Source organism: Oncorhynchus masou, unplaced genomic scaffold (genome assembly GCF_036934945.1).
Source record: "Oncorhynchus masou masou isolate Uvic2021 unplaced genomic scaffold, UVic_Omas_1.1 unplaced_scaffold_909, whole genome shotgun sequence".
In the NCBI taxonomy this organism is placed as follows: domain Eukaryota; kingdom Metazoa; phylum Chordata; class Actinopteri; order Salmoniformes; family Salmonidae; genus Oncorhynchus; species Oncorhynchus masou.
This window is the reverse complement of record NW_027015566.1, coordinates 45,326-65,836: the sequence shown is the minus strand read 5'-3', so window position 1 is coordinate 65,836 and position 20,511 is coordinate 45,326. Positions and strand designations below refer to the sequence as shown.

Below are 20,511 nucleotides of genomic sequence, written 5' to 3'. Positions count from 1 at the left end.
CATCCACATGAATGTAGAAGTGTTCAGAAACATCTTCTATTCTTACGGACAATACAAGTGAAGTGACTCCAAAATGAGAGGACATTATTCACCATTTAGTTTCTATTAGGAAAAATATAATCTAAAACACAACCAAGACAAACAAACCAAATTTAAACACATATGTTGTGGACTATGTCTGTCTGGTAAACACATGTGGATCTGGTGAACAGTTATCACTTGTTGACCATCTACAGGAATACTGACCTCAGAGTCTCCAGTTTACAGTGTGGATCCTCCAGTCCAGCAGAGAGCAGCTTCACTCCTGAATCCTTCAGGTCATTGTTACTCAGGTCCAGCTCTCTCAGGTGTGAGGGGTTTGACTCCAGAGCTGAGACCAGAGAAGCACAGCCTTCCTCTGTGACTCCACAGCCTGACAGCCTGACAAAGAGATCATCATGACTTCACAAACACACTGTTCATTTAACACCAGTAGTGTAGAAGGACAATGGTAGATGCATTTGGTTTATTCTCTCAAACAACATATAGATTCATCTACCGTTTCCTAGACTTGTATGGTCATATTGTTATACTAATGTGAAAATCAATGCATTAATTCAGTATGTTATTCAATATAATATTATATACATATTATAATATATATTTTTCTCTAAACTGAATATTTCTTCCTGATTATTAGTTCTTATATGTCATTTTATTTACTCACAGAACAGCTCTGGAGGCTTTGACCACTGGCAGCAGCCTCAGAAGACCTTCCTCTGATCTGGAGTATTTCTTCAGGTCAAACACATCCAGCTCCTTTTCTGAAGTCAGCAACACAAAGACCAGAGCTGACCACTGTGCAGGTGACAGGTTGGCTTCTGAGAGACTTCCTGATCTCAGGTAGCTTTGGATCTCCTCCACTAGAGAACGGTCATTCAGTTCATTCAGACAGTGGAACAGATTGATGCTCCTCTCTGGAGAGGGATTCTCCCTGATCTTCTCCTTGATGTACTTGATTGTTTCATCGTGGCTCTGTGAGCTGCTTCTTGTCTTTGTCAGTAGACCTCGTAAGTGCTTCTGATTGGAATCCAGTGAGAGGCCCAGAAGGAAGCGGAGGAAAAGGTCCAGGTTTCCTGTCTCACTTTGTAAGGCTTTATCCACAGCACTCTTGTAGAAAGTAACTTCAGGATTGTCGTTTGTTTGCAGTTTGTCCATTAGATTTTCATTGTTGTTGATGAATGAGAGGAACACATATACAGCAGCCAGAAACTCCTGAATGCTCAGATGTACAAAGCAGTACACCTTGTCCTGGTACAGCCCACATTCCTCTTTAAAGAGCTGTGTGCACAATCCTGAGTACACTGAGGCTTCAATGACATCAATACCAGCCTCTTTCAGGTCTTCTTCATAGAAAATCAGACTGCCCTTCACAAGCTGTTGAAAAGCCAGTTTTCCCAGTGACAGAATGCTCTCTTTATTCCAGTGTGGACCTGTCTCTTCTTTCCCAAGATACTTTTCATTCTTCTGTTTGGTGTGAAACACCACAAGGTGTGTGTACATCTCAGTCAGAGTCTTGGGCATCTCTTCTCTCTTATGTTTCAGCATGTGTTCAAGGACTGTTGCAGAAATCCAACAGAAGACTGGAATGTGGCACATGATGTGGAGGCTCCTTGATGTCTTTATGTGTGAGATGATTCTGCTGGACAGGTCCTCATCACTGAATCTCTTCCTGAAGTACTCCTCCTTCTGTGGGTCATTGAACCCTCGTACCTCTGTCACCTGGTCAACACACCCTGAAGGGATCTTATTGGCTGCTGCAGGTCGGGTGGTTATCCAGAGGAGAGCAGAGGGAAGCAGATTTCCCTTGATGAGATTTGTCAGCAGAACATCCACTGAGGTTGACTCTGTGACGTCCCAACAGATCTTGTTCTTCTGGAAGTTTAGGGGCAGTCGGCACTCATCCAGACCATCAAAGATGAACAGAACTTTGTACTTGTCGTAATTGGAGATTCTTGATTGTTTGGTTTCCATTGAGAAGTGATTAAGAAGTTCAATGAAAGTGCATTTGTCCTCTTTCATCAAATTCAGCTCCCGAAAAGGGAATGAAAATACAAATTGGACATCCTGATTTGCTTTTCCTTCAGCCCAGTCCAGAATGAACTTCTGCACAGAGACTGTTTTTCCAATGCCAGCGACTCCCTTTGTCAGCACAGTTCTGATAGGTTTGTCTTGTCCAGTTAAGGGTTTGAAGATGTCGTTACATTTGATTGCAGTCTCTGGTCTTGCTTGTTTCCTGATTGTTGTCTCAATCTGTCTCAGCTCATGTTCATTATTGACCTCTCCTGTTCCACCCTCTGTGATGTAGAGCTCTGTGTGGATCTTTTTGAGAAGTGTTGGGTTTCCTTGTTTAGCGATTCCCTCAAATACACATTGAAACTTCTTCTTTAGATTTGATTTGAGTTCACGTTGGCAAATCACAGCAAGCTCATCTGAATGAAGAAATAACACATTGGATATTAATATTACGTCTGTTTTAATGTCTACAGTATTGTAGGACTGTTATAACGTTTTAAATTATAATAATTGATTCTCTTAACTGACAGTATAAATGTGTATATGTTTTCATAATGCATTACAGACTGGTGTGACTGATTATATTATTATTGGTATTATTGATGGTATTATAAATGTTCTCTCTCTCTCTAAATTAATCAGCACAACACATCCCTGCTGCTACTTGATGAGGTCACTAGGTGTTGTGTTAAGGCTGCTTCAATATCATTGTGTTACACAGCTACTTTAGCTGTACTTTGGCTACAGCTTTTAAATGTTATTAGACATCATTCAACATGAGGCAGACGGATCTTACATTTCTCCAGTGTGTCAGCAATGTCCTTCAAGTTCATTTTCCTCAGGATGTGCAGTGTGATCTTCAGAGCCCCCTCTCTGGCACTGCTCTCCTGCTTCTCATCTTCAGCATCCACCACTTCCTTATCCTGCTTCTGACTCTCAAAGCCTTCTGGGAGTTCTGGACTAAGAATCCTCTTGAAAATCTTCAGCTCGTTCTTCACAAATGTCATAATTTTCTCTTCAAGCAACTGAAATAAATCAAGTAAATAAGTTAAGCAAGAGACTAGATGCTTTCTCATTAACACATTAATGAATGATTGACAGATCAACTTTACTTGAGGTAAACAAAAACAAATGTACATAACAGGAGCACATACACTGAATATGGAGTCCAGGTCTGTTTGATGACTCTGGGTAGACTGACCACTGAGAATCTCTGACTCTGATCTCTCCTGTTGGTTTCTGTGGAAACAACATGAGATTACATCTCCTCATCCAGGGAGTGCACACACACACACACACACACACACACACACACACACACACACACACACACACACACACACACACACACACACACACACGGAGGGAGTGTTGTGTTTGTCTAATATTGTTTTAGGACTATGAAAATAGACAAAAAGATTAGCCTATGGATAATGAAAAAAATAATAATAATGAAAAATGGGAGGAGAAATGACCAGAGACAGTGTTGTTTAACTCACTGACCAGGACCCATGAGTTCTTCTTACCTTTGTTCAGTAGAAAAGTCTCCCTTTCTAAAGGATAAAGGTTGCATCATAGACCGATCACTCTATGTATTTGTTTAAAATCACTTGATGTCTTCATTTCAGAGAGACAAATAATCATGTTTTTTTCCCGCAAAATGCTATATATTTGCCTCACTCTCAAATGTTACCGACCGGAATAATGAGGCTATAAGGAGTACCAGTACTGAGTCAATGTGCAGGGTACCAGGTAGTTGAGGTAATAATGAGACTATAAGGAGTACCAGTACTGAGTCAATGTGCAGGGTACCAGGTAGTTGAGGTAATAATGAGACTATAAGGAGTACCAGTACTGAGTCAATGTGCAGGGTACCAGGTAGTTGAGGTAATAATGAGACTATAAGGAGTACCAGTACTGAGTCAATGTGCAGGGTACCAGGTAGTTGAGGTAATAATGAGACTATAAGGAGAACCAGTACTGAGTCAATGTGCAGGGTACCAGGTAGTTGAGGTAATAATGAGGATATGAGGAGTACCAGTACTGAGTCAATGTGCAGGGTACCAGGTAGTTGAGGTAATAATGAGACTATAAGGAGAACCAGTACTGAGTCAATGTGCAGGGTACCAGGTAGTTGAGGTAATAATGACACTATAAGGAGTACCAGTACTGAGTACTGAGTCAATGTGCAGGGTACCAGGTAGTTGAGGTAATAATGACACTACAAGGAGTACCAGTACTGAGTTCTGAGTCAATGTGCAGGGTACCAGGTAGTTGAGGTAATGAGACTATAAGGAGAACCAGTACTGAGTCAATGTGCAGGGTACCAGGTAGTTCAGGTAATAATGAGACTATAAGGAGTACCAGTACTGAGTCAATGTGCAGGGTACCAGGTAGTTGAGGTAATAATGAGACTATAAGGAGTACCAGTACTGAGTCAATGTGCAGGGTACCAGGTAGTTGAGGTAATAATGAGGATATGAGGAGTACCAGTACTGAGTACTGAGTCAATGTGCAGGGTACCAGGTAGTTGAGGTAATAATGTGACTATAAGGAGAACCAGTACTGAGTACTGAGTCAATGTGCAGGGTACCAGGTAGTTGAGGTAATAATGACACTATAAGGAGTACCAGTACTGAGTACTGAGTCAATGTGCAGTGTACCAGGTAGTTGAGGTAATATGTACATGTAGGTAGAGGTAAAAGTGACTAGAAAATCAGGATAGAGATTACCACTCCTCATCCAGGGAGTGCACACACACACACACGGAGGAAACATTGTGTCTGTTTAATATTGTTTTAGGACTATGAAAATGGACAAAATTATTAGCCTATGGATTATGAAAACAACAACAATAAATGGGAAAATGGGAGAGGAGAAATGACTAGAGACAGTGTTGTTTAACTCACTGACCAGGACCCATGAGTTCTTCTTACCTTTGTTCAGTAGAAAAGTCTCCCTCTCTAAAGTTTAGAGGACGATCCATAGACCAGTCACTCTTCATGGACACACAGCTGGGAACAGGGGAGGCTGGTCTCTCCTGCTGGATTGGTCTTCAACACAACAGAGACAAACATTACATCTCTCATCTACTCTGAGCTCAGATGGGGAAAGATAAGAAGAGTTTCACAAATAGAACTGACTTCCAGACGTTAGCTAATGGCGCGCGAGCAGTGTGTCATTTTTAAATGACGAAATTCATTTAGCGTCGCGAGCGTTGTCGTCAGTCTGTCAGCCCCGCTAAAAGGCTGGTGTCGTTACTCTGCCTTCTCCGGGGGATGTTGAGGTAAATTTACTAACCGGGAGGGTTGAATGATGTAATTTATTAGAGGGCTGGAAGACGCACTCTCGAGGTTGTTTACTCACAATATCAGATAATAAGATGATTTTTATAATGAATGTATACTGAGGTTGAGGTTCTGACTAGTGATTATTTACCCGCTGTTCAATACCTGCTATTGAGGCGCCCTGAAAATAATATTCTAAAGTTCGGTCCTTGGACACAGAGGGGTTAAACACTAAAGTTACCGTCCATCTAGTGAAGAGAGGAGAACCGGACAGAGGTAGACAGCATCCGTCAACGAGAGAGGGAGAAGCCTCACCGGGATTTAACAGGTGGAAGAAACAACCGGGGAGCTCCATCGGTCCACAAGTAATGCAGACAGCCGGTGATGATGTAGTGGTAGCTATGGTAACTAGGATGCTGCTGGTAGAGTAGCTAGCTAGCTTACCGAGCTGTACCGGCTAGCTAGGATAACTAGGATGCTGCTGGTAGAGTAGCTAGCTAGATTACCGAGCTGTACCGACTAGCTAGGATAACTAGGATGCTGCTGGTAAAGTAGCTAGCTAGATTACCGAGCTGTACCGACTAGCTAGGATAACTAGGATGCTGCTGGTAGAGTAGCTAGCTAGCTTACCGAGATGTACCGACTAGCTAGGATAACTAGGATGCTGCTGGTAGAGTAGCTAGCTAGCTTACCGAGCTGTACCGACTAGCTAGGATAACTAGGATGCTGCTGGTAGAGTAGCTAGCTAGCTTACCGAGCTGTACCGACTAGCTAGGATAACTAGGATGCTGCTGGTAGAGTAGCTAGCTAGATTACCGAGCTGTACCGACTAGCTAGGATAACTAGGATGCTGCTGGTGGAATAGCTAGCTAGTTTACCGAGCTGTACCGACTAGCTAGGATAACTAGGATGCTGCTGGTAGAGTAGCTAGCTAGTTTACCGAGCTGTACCGACTAGCTTGGTTAGTTAGCAGGTCGTTCGTCTGTCCCTCGTCTCGATGATGAATCCGGTGAAACACAAAATGAAACAAGGATAGAGAGTGAAAGGGATCTGGCTACACTCACACTGTCCCTGACCGTAAAGAAAAAAGCAAATTGAACAGTAAACTTCGGTGTCTCAACACTAACAAACTCCGTCGTTATTCCCCAAGATCACCTCAGTCCACTCTGCGCGTTACCGGCTTGGTGCCACACCGAACGTGGACGCGGACAGTTCTGTACGGGGACGCGGACAGTTCTGTAAGGGGAGTCAGTGGTTCCTGTGCCACATGTAATTGCATTGCAGTAGTTAAAAATAATGTTTTTATATTTCTATGTGATCAACCCATAAATAATATAGACCTACATGCAACAGTATGTCTTGTGCTTTTGGCAATGAGTTATGTATAATAATTATGTATAACTGCATAGCATTTTGTCTTCATTTTGGCAGATTAACTCGTGCTTATTTTTGAAGATTAACTCAGGTTGGAGTTGGAGCTGTGACCGAAAGGTGGCTGGTTCGAATCCCGGGCCGGGTGCTGGAAAAAACAGGTGGAATTGATCTGACCACTGGAGGGCTGCTGGGTTCACATCCTCAAAACATTAACCTTTTGTTGATCAGAACTCTAGAGGTTCTTCTTCACTGAACCCCAATATATATATAACTTTTATTGATTTCATATTTTAAGGAAGTGATAGAAGCCCTTTTGGCTCTATAAGGAACCTTGTTTTCTAAACACGTTTTTCTTTTGATGATTTAATTATCTACATCATGTTATTTGAAAGTGTATAATAATAAACACGTTTACATCATGTTATTTCAAGTTGTCCGTTTGGAGCGCAACATCACATTGTTAAATAATAGTCCTAAATTGGGCATGGCTATAAATTGGGCATTTGAAGGCATCTAGGGTGTAATATGAGTTTGATGAAAATGAACATTGTTGCAACGTTGTAGGCAACATTATTGGCAAGGGACTTGATGCCTACTATGCCAAAGATATTTAGAGTTGTTAAACGGGTGTGAAGAGTTGTACATTGCAACGAGTACAGTCAGGGTGCCGTGGAACCCCTGCAGTACCTCCACAGACCCCGGATTGAGAACCCCTGCAGTACCTCCACAGACCCCGGATTGAGAACCCCTGCAGTACCTCCACAGACCCCGGATTGAGAACCCCTGCAGTACCTCCACAGACCCTGGATTGAGAACCCCTGATTTAGCAGATGCTCTTATCCAGAGTGATTTACAGTAAGTGCATTCATCTTAAGATATCAAGGTGAGACAACCACATATCACAGTCAAATATACAGGATACCAACATTCCATTCCTGATAAACAATGGATATATCGTGTTTCATCTTAAGATAGCTATTTATTTATTTAATGAACTCGATAAATTCTTTATAAATGGTCATCTTACCTCTTAGCTTTGGTGTCATGTCCCCCAGAGAGATGCATTTTAGAGGCAGGGCCCCCTTCCTCTCTCTCCCCAGAGAGACTCATTTTAGAGGCAGGGCCCCCTTCCTCTCTCTCCCCAGAGAGACTCATTTTAGAGGCAGGGCCCCCTTCCTCTCTCCCCAGAGAGACTCATTTTAGAGGCAGGGCCCCCCTCCTCTCTCTTCCCAGAGAGACTCATTTTAGTGCACTGACCCCTAAACAGAGATACAACATTTTAGTTGTGGTTAATATGGTGACAACTAATTACTGAATGTCAATTGTTCACATTTATCCATTATCTCTTTTGAGAAATAAAACATTTACTAACAGACATATAGAAACAGTCAGGTGATTTAATGCAATCACATGAATATGGAGTTGTGACATTTCATCTCCATGGCAACTGTCTGTAATAATAATAAGTCACTGTTTGTTAAGGTAGTTCTAGACAGTACAGCAACAATAATAATAATAAGTCACTGTTTGTTAAGGTAGTTCTAGACAGTACAGCAACAATAATAATAATAAGTCACTGTTTGTTAAGGTAGTTATAGACAGTACAGCAACAATAATAATAATAAGTCACTCTTTGTTAAGGTAGTTATATACAGTACAGCAACAATAATAATAAGTCACTGTTTGTTAAGGTAGTTATAGACAGTACAGCAACAATAATAATAATAAGTCACTGTTTGTTAAGGTAGTTATAGACAGTACAGCAACAATAACAATAATAACAATAACAATAATAAGTCACTGTTTGTTAAGGTAGTTATAGACAGTACAGCAACAATAATAATAATAAGTCACTCTTTGTTAAGGTAGTTATATACAGTACAGCAACAATAATAATAAGTCACTGTTTGTTAAGGTAGTTATAGACAGTACAGCAACAATAATAATAATAAGTCACTGTTTGTTAAGGTAGTTATAGACAGTACAGCAACAATAACAATAATAACAATAACAATAATAAGTCACTGTTTGTTAAGGTAGTTATAGACAGTACAGCAACAATAATAAGTCACTGTTTGTTAAGGTAGTTCTAGACAGTGCAGCAACAACAATAAGTCACTGTCAGGACCCGGTTACGAACCCGGGTCTCGGGAGTGAGAAACAGTCACTTAATCAACTGAGCCACGAATTGTCAGTAGAATCCAGAAGATGAGGCAGACACAGCAGTACTTGAGACGGTGTATTTAATAAAGTAAAAAGTGAAGTCCTTCAGGAAAACATGTAACTCCACAAGCTCAAAAGGAATTCCACAAGAACAAGGTAATCCACAAGGTAATCCTCAAGACAAAAAGGTAAATCCACAAGGTGGTAGGTATAGCATAAAAAGCCTAAAAAGATACTCAAAAATAAATAAACAAGAACAAAAAAAACAAAATTCCACATGAGCGTCCACCGGGATCAACAAGAGTACACAGAATACTAGGGCTGGGTGCTAACATACAAACACAGAGGAAAGAACTGAGGGAAACAAAGGGTTTAAATAGAATCAGGGGAAAACGAGGCACAGGTGCAAATAATAATGGGGATCAAGGGAAAGCAAAAGGTCAAAAAGCACAATGGGGGCATCTAGTGACCAAAAACCGGAACAACCCTGGCCAAATCCTGACAGAATCCCCCCTCTAGGAACGGCTCCTGACGTTCCTACCAGCTCTCTCAGGGTGGAGGGCCCTGAACTGACGAATGAGGTCAGGGTCCAGTATGTCTTTGGCAGGAACCCAGGAGCGCTCCTCGGGACCGTAGCCTTCCCAGTCCACCAGATACTGCCAGGACCGCTGCACCCGGCGGGAATCCAGTATCCGATGGACGGTATAAGCCGGCTGGCCTCCAATGACACGAGGCGGAGGGGGAGGTCTGTCTGCCGGGACAAGGGGAGAAAAAACAACAGGTTTTAATTAGGAAATGTGAAACGTGGGATTAATCTTAAGGGATCTGGGTAAGTGTAGGCGATAGGAAACTGGGTTAACTCTCCTGGCAACCTTAAAGGGACCGATGTATCTTTGGGACAGCTTGCGAGACTCCACCCGTAGTGGTAAGTCTCTTGTGGAGAGCCAGACTCTCTGGCCGGGGCGCAGGGTAGGCCCGGGACGGCGACGTCTGTTGGCTTGTTGTTGGTACCTCTGTGAGGAACGCATAAGATTAAGACGGGTCTTCCTCCACATAAGCCGACAGCGTCTGACGAACTTCAAGGTTGAAGGCACTCTGACTTCTGCCTCCTGGTCCGGGAACAATGGAGGGGCATAGCCAAACTGACACTCGTGCGGGGACATACCAGTGGAGGAGGAGCGCAAGGTGTTGTGCGCGTATTCGGCCCAAACAATAAAGGACGACCATGTGGACGGGTTGTTACGAGTCATACATCGGAGGGTGGTTTTCAGCTCTTGATTCATCCTCTCTGTTTGGCCGTTGGACTCCGGATGGTACCCTGAAGATAGACTGGCAGAAGCCCCCATGAGTTGGCAGAAGGCCTTCCAAAACCTTGAGGCGAACTGGGGACCTCTGTCAGAAACCATATCTTGAGGAATGCCGAAGACTCGGAACACATGATTAATTACCAACTCAGCCGTTTCCTTGGCAGAAGGTAACTTAGTCAGAGGGACGAACCTGGCCGCCTTAGAAAACCTGTCGATTATGACTAGGATAGTAGTATTGCCATGGGATGGAGGAAGGCCAGTAATAAAGTCCAATGAGATATGGGACCAGGGTCTGTGGGGAACAGGTAAAGGGTGAAGGAGTCCTTGAGGGCGGAGGTGAGAAGATTTGCCCTGGCAGCACACGGGGCAGGCATTGACGAAAGTAGCAACGTCTTCTCTTATGGTAGGCTACCAGAACTTACGCTGGATGAACTCCAAGGTGCGACCTACGCCCGGGTGACAGGTGAGGCGAGAGGAGTGCCCCCACAGAAGGACCTGAGTCCTCACTGCCTTGGGGACAAACAACCGATTGGCAGGACCTCCTTTCGGGTCCGGTTCGATAGCTTGAGCTCGTCTCACGGTATCCTCAACTTGCCACGAGATCGGAGCCACGATCTTAGCAGCAGGAAGGACAGGCATGTCCGTGTCATCTCGAATGGCAGGAGCGTAGACTCGGGACAGGGTATCCGGTTTGAGATTCTTCGACCCGGGCCGATAGGTGAGGATGAACTGGAATCGATTGAAGAAAAGAGACCATCTAGCTTGTCTAGAGTTCAACCGCTTCGCCTGCTGGATATACTCCAGATTTTTGTGGTCCGTAAGCACTTGAAAAGGGTGAGAAGCCCCCTCGAGCCAGTGTCTCCATTCCTTCAATGCCATCTTAACCGCTAGGAGTTCACGATCCCCCACATCGTAGTTCCTCTCAGCCGGGGTAAGCCGGTGTGAGAAGAAAGCGCACGGATGAAGCTTCTTGTCTTCACCCCTCTGAGACAGGACAGCTCCAACACCAACCTCTGATGCGTCTACCTCCACCACAAACGGTTCATCCGTAGTCGGGAGTATCAGGATGGGAGCAGAGAGGACGCGCTGCTTGAGTCCTTGGAAGGCCGTCTCAGCTTCTCTTCCCCACAAAAACCTTGCATTGCCACCCTTGGTTAAAGCTGAGAGAGGGGCTGCCACCAAGCTGAAGTTCTTGATGAACTTGCGGTAAAAGTTTGTGAAGCCCAGGAAACGCTGAACTTCCTTAACGGATTTGGGAGTGGGCCAATCAGCTACCGCCCCTACCTTCCTGGGGTCCATTTGGACTCGACCGGGTTCCACTACAAATCCCAGGAATTGTACTCGGGATGAATGGAATTCACATTTTTCCGGCTTAACGTACAGATGGCTGTCTAGGAGGCGTTTGAGTACTTGTCTGACATGCTTTGTGTGTTCTTGAAGGGAGCTCGAAAAGATGATGTCATCCAAGTAAACGAAAACAAATATGTTAAGCATATCCCTAAGCACATCGTTTATGAGCGCTTGGAACACCGCTGGGGCGTTGGTCAGGCCGAAGGGCATCACCAAGTATTCATAGTGACCAGTAGGCGTGTTGAAAGCGGTCTTCCACTCGTCACCAGGTCTGATCCGCACAAGATGTTATGCGTTCCGCAGGTCAAGCTTAGTGAAAACAACTGCTTCCTGGAGCACCTCGAAGGCTGTGGCCATAAGGGGTAGCGGGTAACGGTTACGGACGGTTATGGCATTGAGTCCCCGGTAGTCGATGCAAGGACGTAATCCACCGTCTTTTTTGGCCACAAAGAAAAACCCTGCTCCCGCCGTGGAGGTGGATGGACGCATGAGGCCTGCTTCCAGAGCGTCCTTGATGTAGGTATCCATAGCAGCTCATTCGGGTGGAGATAGGGTAAAGATCCGACCCCTGGGGGGGCAAGTGCCCGTAAACAGGTCGATGGGGCAATCGTAAGGTCTATGGGGTGGTAGCATGGTGGCCCTCTGTTTGCTAAACACCAGTTTGAGGTCATGGTAACACTCGGGAACTCGGGTCAGGTCGATGGATTCTAAAGACTCGGGAGTAGAACTCGGGGAATTCGGGAAAATACAAGTAGCTTGGCACGTAGGACCCCACTGCTTGATAGTGCCCACAGACCAGTCGATGTGAGGGTTATGGCTGTGAAGCCAGGGGTATCCAAGGACGAGAGGGAACTCGGAACAGGAGATCAAATGAAAGTTCATCAATTCCTGGTGTTGTGAAACTGAAAGTCGCAAGGAGGTAGTGACATGAGTGACAAGTCCAGATCCCAAAGGGCTTCCATCCAATGTAGTAACCCTCATGGGGTCACTTAGAGGTTCAGAGGGAACGCCATTCTCCTTCGCCCAGACACCATCCATGAAGTTACCTGCGGCTCCAGAGTCTACCAAGGCTTGAAGGTGAAGCTTGTGGTTGTCCCAGGAGAGGGTGACTGGAATGAGCAGACGGGACTTGGACGGATGGGAGTTGGACGGATGGGAGGAGGTTATGTTTCCCGTTACAGTTCCCCCCGGTCTGTACGGGACAGAGCGTTTCCCTGGAGCCCGGGACACGTGGAACGGAAATGGCCCGGTTTGCCGCAATATAGACAGCGTCGCTCCCTCATCCGGCGGTCTCTCAGCCTGGGAGATGCGTCCAATCTGCATGGGTTCCGGTGGAGCCAGCGAGGATAAAGGTGGGGACTCGGAGCTGGGACTGATAGGGGCTAGAGGTCTACGGTTGAGTTCTCTCTCTCTCAGACGCTGGTCAATGCGTGAGGCCAACTTGATCAGGGACTCGAGATTGTCCGGTGGTTCCCGAGTGGCTCCCGAGTGGCCAGTTCATCTTGGATAGTGTCGGAAAGTCCTTTCAGAAAGCACACCGTGAGCACCTCGTTGTTCCAGCCACTCGCTGCTGCCACCGTGCGGAACTGGATGGCATAGTCCGTCACGCTGCGCCGACCTTGGTGGAGAGTCAGGAGCTGTTTGGCTGAGTCAGGACCACTGCTTGGGCCTTGAAACACTCGTTTGAATTCCTCAGCAAAGGCAGAGTAGCTGGCACAGCAGGAACTATGGGCATCCCACACAGCAGTAGCCCAGGCCAGGGCTTTTTCCGACAGCAGGGTGATGATATATGCGATCTTAGACCGGTCGGTGGAAAACAACGAGGGTTGCAGCTCGAAGGAGAGAGAACATTGGGTGAGAAATCCTTTACAAGCACTTGGATCACCTGAGAACCGTTGGGGAGGTGGAAGACGAGGTTCAGCCAGGGGGTTAACTGCCATGGGTACGTGAATCTGAGGTACTGGGACGGGAACTGTTGCCGGGGTAAGTCGATCAGATATCTGCTTTATGGAAGTCAGCATCTCCAACAGAAGATGAGAATGTCTAGCCATTAAGGCCTCTTGCTGAACCAGGGCGGCTTCGTGGCGTTGGACAGTCTCCTGGTGGTGGGACAGCATGGCAACAAGGTCCTGGGAACTGGCTGCCTCTGGGTTCATTTTTGGCTCTGTGTTTCTGTCAGGACCCGATTACGAACCCGGGTCTCCGGAGTGAGAAACAGTCACTTAATCAACTAAGCCACGAATAGTCAGCAGAATCCAGAAGATGAGGCAGACACAGCAGTACTTGAGACGGTGTATTTAATAAAGTAAAAAGTGAAGTCCTTCAGGAAAACATGTAACTCCACAAGCTCAAAAGGAATTCCACAAGAACAAGGTAATCCACAAGGTAATCCTCAAGACAAAAAGGTAAATCCACAAGGTGGTAGGTATAGCATAAAAAGCCTAAAAAGATACTCAAAAATAAATAAACAAGAACAAAAAAAACAAAATTCCACAAGAGCGTCCACCGGGATCAACAAGAGTACACAGAATACTAGGGCTGGGTGCTAACATACAAGCACAGAGCAAAGAACTGAGGGAAACAAAGGGTTTAAATAGAATCAGGGGAAAACGAGGCACAGGTGCAAATAATAATGGGGATCAGGGAAAGCAAAAGGTCAAAAAGCACAATGGGGGCATCTAGTGACCAAAAACCGGAACAACCCTGGCCAAATCCTGACAGTCACTGTTTGTTAAGGTAGTTATAGAAAGTACAGTAACACAATTATTTGTATTCACTAAAAGTAGGATATTTATTGTCTTTCAATCTGTTCTTTTCTAAATGTATCTGAGAATGTAGACAGAAGGGCTAAAACGGACATGATTGATCTGAGGAGTAAATCACTGATCCATTCAGAAAGTTTATTTGCATCAAGTAATTGATGTTATATTATGTAAAGTAGACTAGGTTATAATGTATAGTAGTGGGCTGTTAGTGATATGTATATGTTATATTATGTAAAGTAGTCTAGGTTATAATGTACAGTAGTGGGTTGTTAGTGATATGTAGATGTTACATTATGTAAAGTAGACTAGGTTATAATGTATAGTAGTGGGCTGTTAGTGATATGTAGATGTTATATTATGTAAAGTAGACTAGGTTATCATGTATAATAGCAGTTTGTTAGTGATATGCAGATCAAGGTCTATACCTCGGCTATAACCTACATATCATAGATGACCAGTCTAAACCTGTTCAGATCAGTTCACATAATGTTATAGTCCTACCAGTAGCAGGACAGAGAATGTACTGTATATAACCTACATATCATAGATGACCAGTCTAAACCTGTTCAGATCAGTTCACATAATGTTATAGTCCTACCAGTAGCAGGACAGAGAATGTACTGTATATAACCTACATATCATAGATGACCAGTCTAAACCTGTTCAGATCAGTTCACATAATGTTATAGTCCTACCAGTAGCAGGACAGAGAATGTACTGTATATAACCTACATATCATAGATGACCAGTCTAAACCTGTTCAGGTCAGTTCACATAATGTTATAGTCCTACCAGTAACAGGACAGAGCATCTACACTATATAGTCAAAAGTATGTGGACAACCCTTCAAATTAGTGGATTCGGCTATTTCAGCCACACCCATTGCTGACAGGTGTATAAAATCAATCACACTGCCATGCAATCTCCATAGACAAACAATGGTGGCAACAGTTTGGGGAATGGCATTTTCTGTTTCAGCTTGACAATGTCCCCGTGCACAAAGTGAGGTCAATACAGAAATGGCTTCTCGAGATTGGTGTGGAAGAACTTGACTGGCCTGCACAGTGCCCTGACCTCAACCCCATCAAACACCTTTGGGATGAATTGGAACGCCGACTGTGAGCCAGGCCTAATCACCCAACATCAGTGCCCGACCTCCCTAATGCTCTTGTGGCTTAATGGAAGCAAGTCCCCGCAGCAATGTTCCAACAACTCGTGGAAAGTCTTCCCAGAAGAGAGGAGGCTGTTCTTGCAGCAGAGGGGGGACCAACTCCATATTAATGCCTATGATTTTGGAATGAGTCGTTCGACCAGCAGGTGTCTACATACTTTTGGTCATGTTGTATATATAGCCTAATCTAAATCAAGTCAAATGTTATTGGTCACAATCTGGAGGACTCACTCAACAGAGAACATCCCTGGTCATCCCTACTGCCTCTGATCTGGAGGACTCACTAAACAGAGAACATCCCTGGTCATCCCTACTGCCTCTGATCTGGAGGACTCACTAAACACAATTGCCTTGTTTTTAAATGGTGTCTGCGTGTTGGAGTGTGACCCTGGCTATTTGTAAATTAAAATAACAAAAACATTGTGCTGTCTGGTTTGCTTAATATAAGGAATTTAAAATGATTAAATACTTTGATACTTAATTATATTGCAGACCAAATACTTTGACTTTTACTGAAGTAGTATTTTACTGTGTGACTTTCACCTTTACTGGAGTCATTTTCTATGAAGGAATCTTTATATATATATCCCATTTAGCAGACGCTTTTGTCCAAAGCGTCTTACAAGTCGGCTGGGGCCACTACTTTTACATATGGGTGGCCCTAGCGGGAATCGAACCCACGACGCTTGGCTTTGCAAGTGCCATGCTCTACCGACTGAGCCACACAGGACCCCAGTTTACTCCAGTTTGAGAATTCAGTACTTTTTCCACCACTGTTCTAACGTTCTCAAGACATGTGCTCCACAGTTTCAACAGACATTTTGTAACTGCGTCGGCTACAAAGTTACTTTCAATTTCATATCAGGAAATAAAGTAAGTTATGAAGGTCACTGGGTGAATTCGTTCTGCATTGCCCGGATCCCCGGGGGAGCGGAGTTTGAGCATTTTACACCATTCCATTGGTCCATAAAATAAATGTCCACCCACCTGTAGCACCGGGCCATGCAAAACAAACCTCCCACTGTCACAGAGACACAGAGTTCTAATCCCAGACGCGTTTCTTCAAGACATCTCTCTTACATTATGTTTGATACATTTAACATTTACATTTAAGTCATTTGGCAGACGCTCTTATCCAGAGCGACTTACAAATTGGTGAATTCACCTTATGACATCCAGTGGAACAGCCACTTTACAATAGTGCATCTAAATCATTTAAGGGGGGGGGGTGAGAAGGATTACTTTATCCTATCCTAGGTATATACATGTAAATTACTCGAAACCAAGTTTAGCTGTGTTGTTTTCCTCCAAAATGTTACTGTAGGACTTTAATAATTGTAAGCAGTCCTACAAACCAAAAAGGTTTTAATTTGAGAATGTTCAAATATTAAACTGTCTTAAAATATGTGATGATTAGTTGAATCAGGTGTGTAAGTTCTGGTAAGAACAAAAGGATGGAGAAACACTGAGATAAACATAAAACCATATAATTGAAAAGCTCCTCCACCATCTTTACCAGACGTTTTACTGATAACATGTCGGCCTTCTGATTAGTTTACACTTTGAAAACTGCTGTCTGTCAGCAACTCAGCTCAAGTAGCAGTTCTACTAACTAGTAATATCTCATTATAGGTATTAATTATCTTATTCTGTCCATTAGAATAGATTATTGTTCAGAAATACTTACTTTATTTTTCAATAATCTCCATATAGTGTTTTCTGCTCTGTTGTCTCAAAATGGATCCTGAACAAAAGAACAACTTTACTTTCTGTTTCATTCAGCTCAGCCGCCTCCCCACCCTGATAATAAAGTGTTATATTGGTATCTTCCACTAGATGGCAGTAAACACATGCTGTAACGAGACTTCACAACTATGTGTTCTGTTTCATACAGGCCGTGTCTCAGAGGAGGAGCGTTGCTCTAGGATCAGCTCCCCCTCTCCATCTAATCTGATTCATTATGATCTAGGATCAGGTCCCCCTCTCCATGGAATCTGATTCATTATGATTGTTTTGTCTCATGTCTCTTTATATTCATGTAGCCTGGGGGCCATGTAATCTGATTCATTATGATTGTTTTGTCTCATGTCTCTTTATATTCATGTAGCCTGGGGGAAACGTAGCTGTATTGAAATGACCTTGTTTTATAACCTTCTTTGTTTATCAGTGGTACTTCAGTTGTCCTGACAACGCCCACTTCTTTCACACAGTAATGTTCCAGCATCCACTCAGAGATGATGCAGCTAATGCCTTCCTCCAATACTGCAGAGTTGTTAAGCAAGTCCCTGAGATCGTCATGTTCAACCACATCTATTAGTTATTTGTCAGATGAAACCTGAGGGGACTGTAGTGGGTCATAATGCATCAACATGGTTCTGAGGTCCTCAACAATGTTATTCTGTACCGTAGCTGGGATGCAGTGCTCTTTCCTGGTTTACTAAATAAAAAGACAGATATTGTTTTGGAGACGTTCAATTAGCTGCTCAGTGTTGATCTCTGTGTCTTGAACATATTCAGCCTCTGGCAGACTCTCTACATCGCTCATGTCATCTTCAATGGGATCAGTCCCAGTCTCAAGTCATCTTCAATGGGATCAGTCCCAGTCTCATGTCATCTTCAATGGGATCAGTCCCCCCAGTCTCATGTCATCTTCAATGGGATCAGTCCCCCCAGTCTCATGTCATCTTCAATGGGATCAGTCCCCCCAGTCTCATGTCATCTTCAATGGGATCAGTCCCCCCAGTCTCATGTCATCTTCAATGGGATCAGTCCCAGTCTCAAGTCATCTTCAATGGGATCAGTCCCAGTCTCATGTCATCTTCAATGGGATCAGTCCCAGTCTCATGTCATCTTCAATGGGATCAGTCCCCCCAGTCTCATGTCATCTTCAATGGGATCAGTCCCAGTCTCAAGTCATCTTCAATGGGATCAGTCCCAGTCTCATGTCATCTTCAATGGGATCAGTCCCAGTCTCATGTCATCTTCAATGGGATCAGTCCCCCCAGTCTCATGTCATCTTCAATGGGATCAGTCCCAGTCTCATGTCATCTTCAATGGGATCAGTCCCAGTCTCATGTCATCTTCAATGGGATCAGTCCCAGTCTCATGTCATCTTCAATGGGATCAGTCCCCCCAGTCTCATGTCATCTTCAATGGGATCAGTCCCCCCAGTCTCATGTCATCTTCAATGGGATCAGTCCCAGTCTCATGTCATCTTCAATGGGATCAGTCCCAGTCTCATGTCATCTTCAATGGGATCAGTCCCAGTCTCATGTCATCTTCAATGGGATCAGTCCCAGTCTCAAGTCATCTTCAATGGGATCAGTCCCAGTCTCATGTCATCTTCAATGGGATCAGTCCCAGTCTCAAGTCATCTTCAATGGGAACAGTCCCAGTCTCAAGTCATCTTCAATGGGATCAGTCCCAGTCTCAAGTCATCTTCAATGGGAACAGTCCCAGTCTCATGTCATCTTCAATGGGATCAGTCCCAGTCTCATGTCATCTTCAATGGGATCAGTCCCAGTCTCATGTCATCTTCAATGGGATCAGTCCCAGTCTCAAATTCATCATGAGGGCAATTCTCATCTAAGTTGCCGCGTAAAAGCTCTGTGTGGTTTTGGTAGATGTGTGACCGATAGAAGCTGAAACATCTATTTGTTTTCCCACACCCATTAACTCCACAGGTAGTTAGAACATGTGGTTCATGCTGGTGATAGAGGCCAATATGTGTGAGTAGTCTGGACACAGAGATTGTTTGCTCGTGGCAAAGTGGACAATAGAATAGAGTTGACATTCTTCAGAAAGACTGTGAACCTTGGAATGATGGGATGGAATCATGGAGATCATTGGTACTCAGCCACTTGCAGACATCATCAAGGGACCAGTCTTCCACAGCCACACTCTAATTCAAGTTGACACTAAAAGCAGAAGTGAAATGTATTAGTGTTGAGGCTAAAACAAAACCTATCCCACTCTCTCCAGACAACTACCTTTCCTCCTAATTAGTATTCATGGTTGTTCCATAACGAAGCAGAGCTTGTCAGGAAAGGTGAAGATGTTTGTCTCTTATTTGTCTGACTCCATATTTCTTAGTTTGGGACATTATGGGATTCTGCCGTCCCACATTTAAGTGTTGACTCAGATAATATGATGCTCAAAATGGGGCATTAAGTTCTTCTTCCATGTCGACCCAAATTGTCCTGTTAGAGTTGTAGGTAAAGAGCCTATCAGGACAGTTATAAAGTCTTCTTGATATAATTGTCCTATTAGAGTTGTAGGTAAAGAGCCTATCAGGACAGTTATAAAGTCTTCTTGATATAATTGTCCTATTAGAGTTGTCAATAAAGAGCCTATCAGAGCAGTTATAAAGTCTTCTTGATATAATTGTCCTATTAGAGTTGTCAATAAAGCGCCTATCAGGGCAGTTATAAAGTCTTCTTGATATAATTGTCCTATTAGAGTTGTCAGTAAAGAGCCAATCAGGGCAGTTATAAAGTCTTCTTGATATAATTACATGTTGGGGAGATTTAATCCTCCTTTCTAAGTCTTTGACTGTCAACTAGTTTGGTTCATCCTGGTCCTTTTAATAGTCCAGATGAATCATGTTGTCTCTGGTGTTAAAGGAGTAGGCAGGTATGGACAGTGGAAACATTAATCATGTTGTCTCTGGTGTTGAAGGAGTAGGCAGGTATGGACAGTGGAAACATTAATCATGTTGTCTCTGGTGTTAAAGGAGTAGGCAGGTATGGACAGTGGAAACATTAATCATGTTGTCTCTGGTGTTAAAGGAGTAGGCAGGTATGGACAGTGGAAACATTAATCATGTTGTCTCTGGTGTTAAAGGAGTAGGCAGGTATGGACAGTGGAAACATTAATCATGTTGTCTCTGGTGTTAAAGGAGTAGGCAGGTATGGACAGTGGAAACATTAATCATGTTGTCTCTGGTGTTGAAGGAGTAGGCAGGTATGGACAGTGGAAACATTAACTTCTTGAAACTCCCCATCCCGGATCCGGGATCGTGACTAAAGCCTCAGGCTCAT

General features: G+C 43.9%; 1 protein-coding gene across 2 annotated transcripts in view; it reads right to left on the bottom strand.

Annotated features, from left to right (window-relative positions):
• Positions 1–20,511, bottom strand: part of LOC135538112 (NLR family CARD domain-containing protein 3-like) — a 39,246-nt gene that overhangs the window by 8,170 nt on the left and 10,565 nt on the right. Inside the window, exons 3-11 of one of the 2 annotated variants that reach the window (XM_064964099.1) lie at positions 19,286–19,389; positions 17,160–17,216; positions 8,089–9,630; positions 7,744–7,975; positions 4,992–5,108; positions 3,210–3,294; positions 2,852–3,080; positions 707–2,471; positions 247–420 (exon numbers count right to left, since the gene is read on the bottom strand). In XM_064964099.1, the coding sequence (XP_064820171.1) occupies positions 247–420; positions 707–2,471; positions 2,852–3,080; positions 3,210–3,294; positions 4,992–5,108; positions 7,744–7,871 (2,498 nt within the window). In that variant the 5' untranslated portion in view covers positions 7,872–7,975; positions 8,089–9,630; positions 17,160–17,216; positions 19,286–19,389. Of the gene's footprint in view, positions 1–246; positions 421–706; positions 2,472–2,851; positions 3,081–3,209; positions 3,295–3,581; positions 3,647–4,991; positions 5,109–7,743; positions 7,976–8,088; positions 9,631–17,159; positions 17,217–19,285; positions 19,390–20,511 lie in introns of those variants that run through there. The other variant, XM_064964100.1, reaches the window with a different exon arrangement.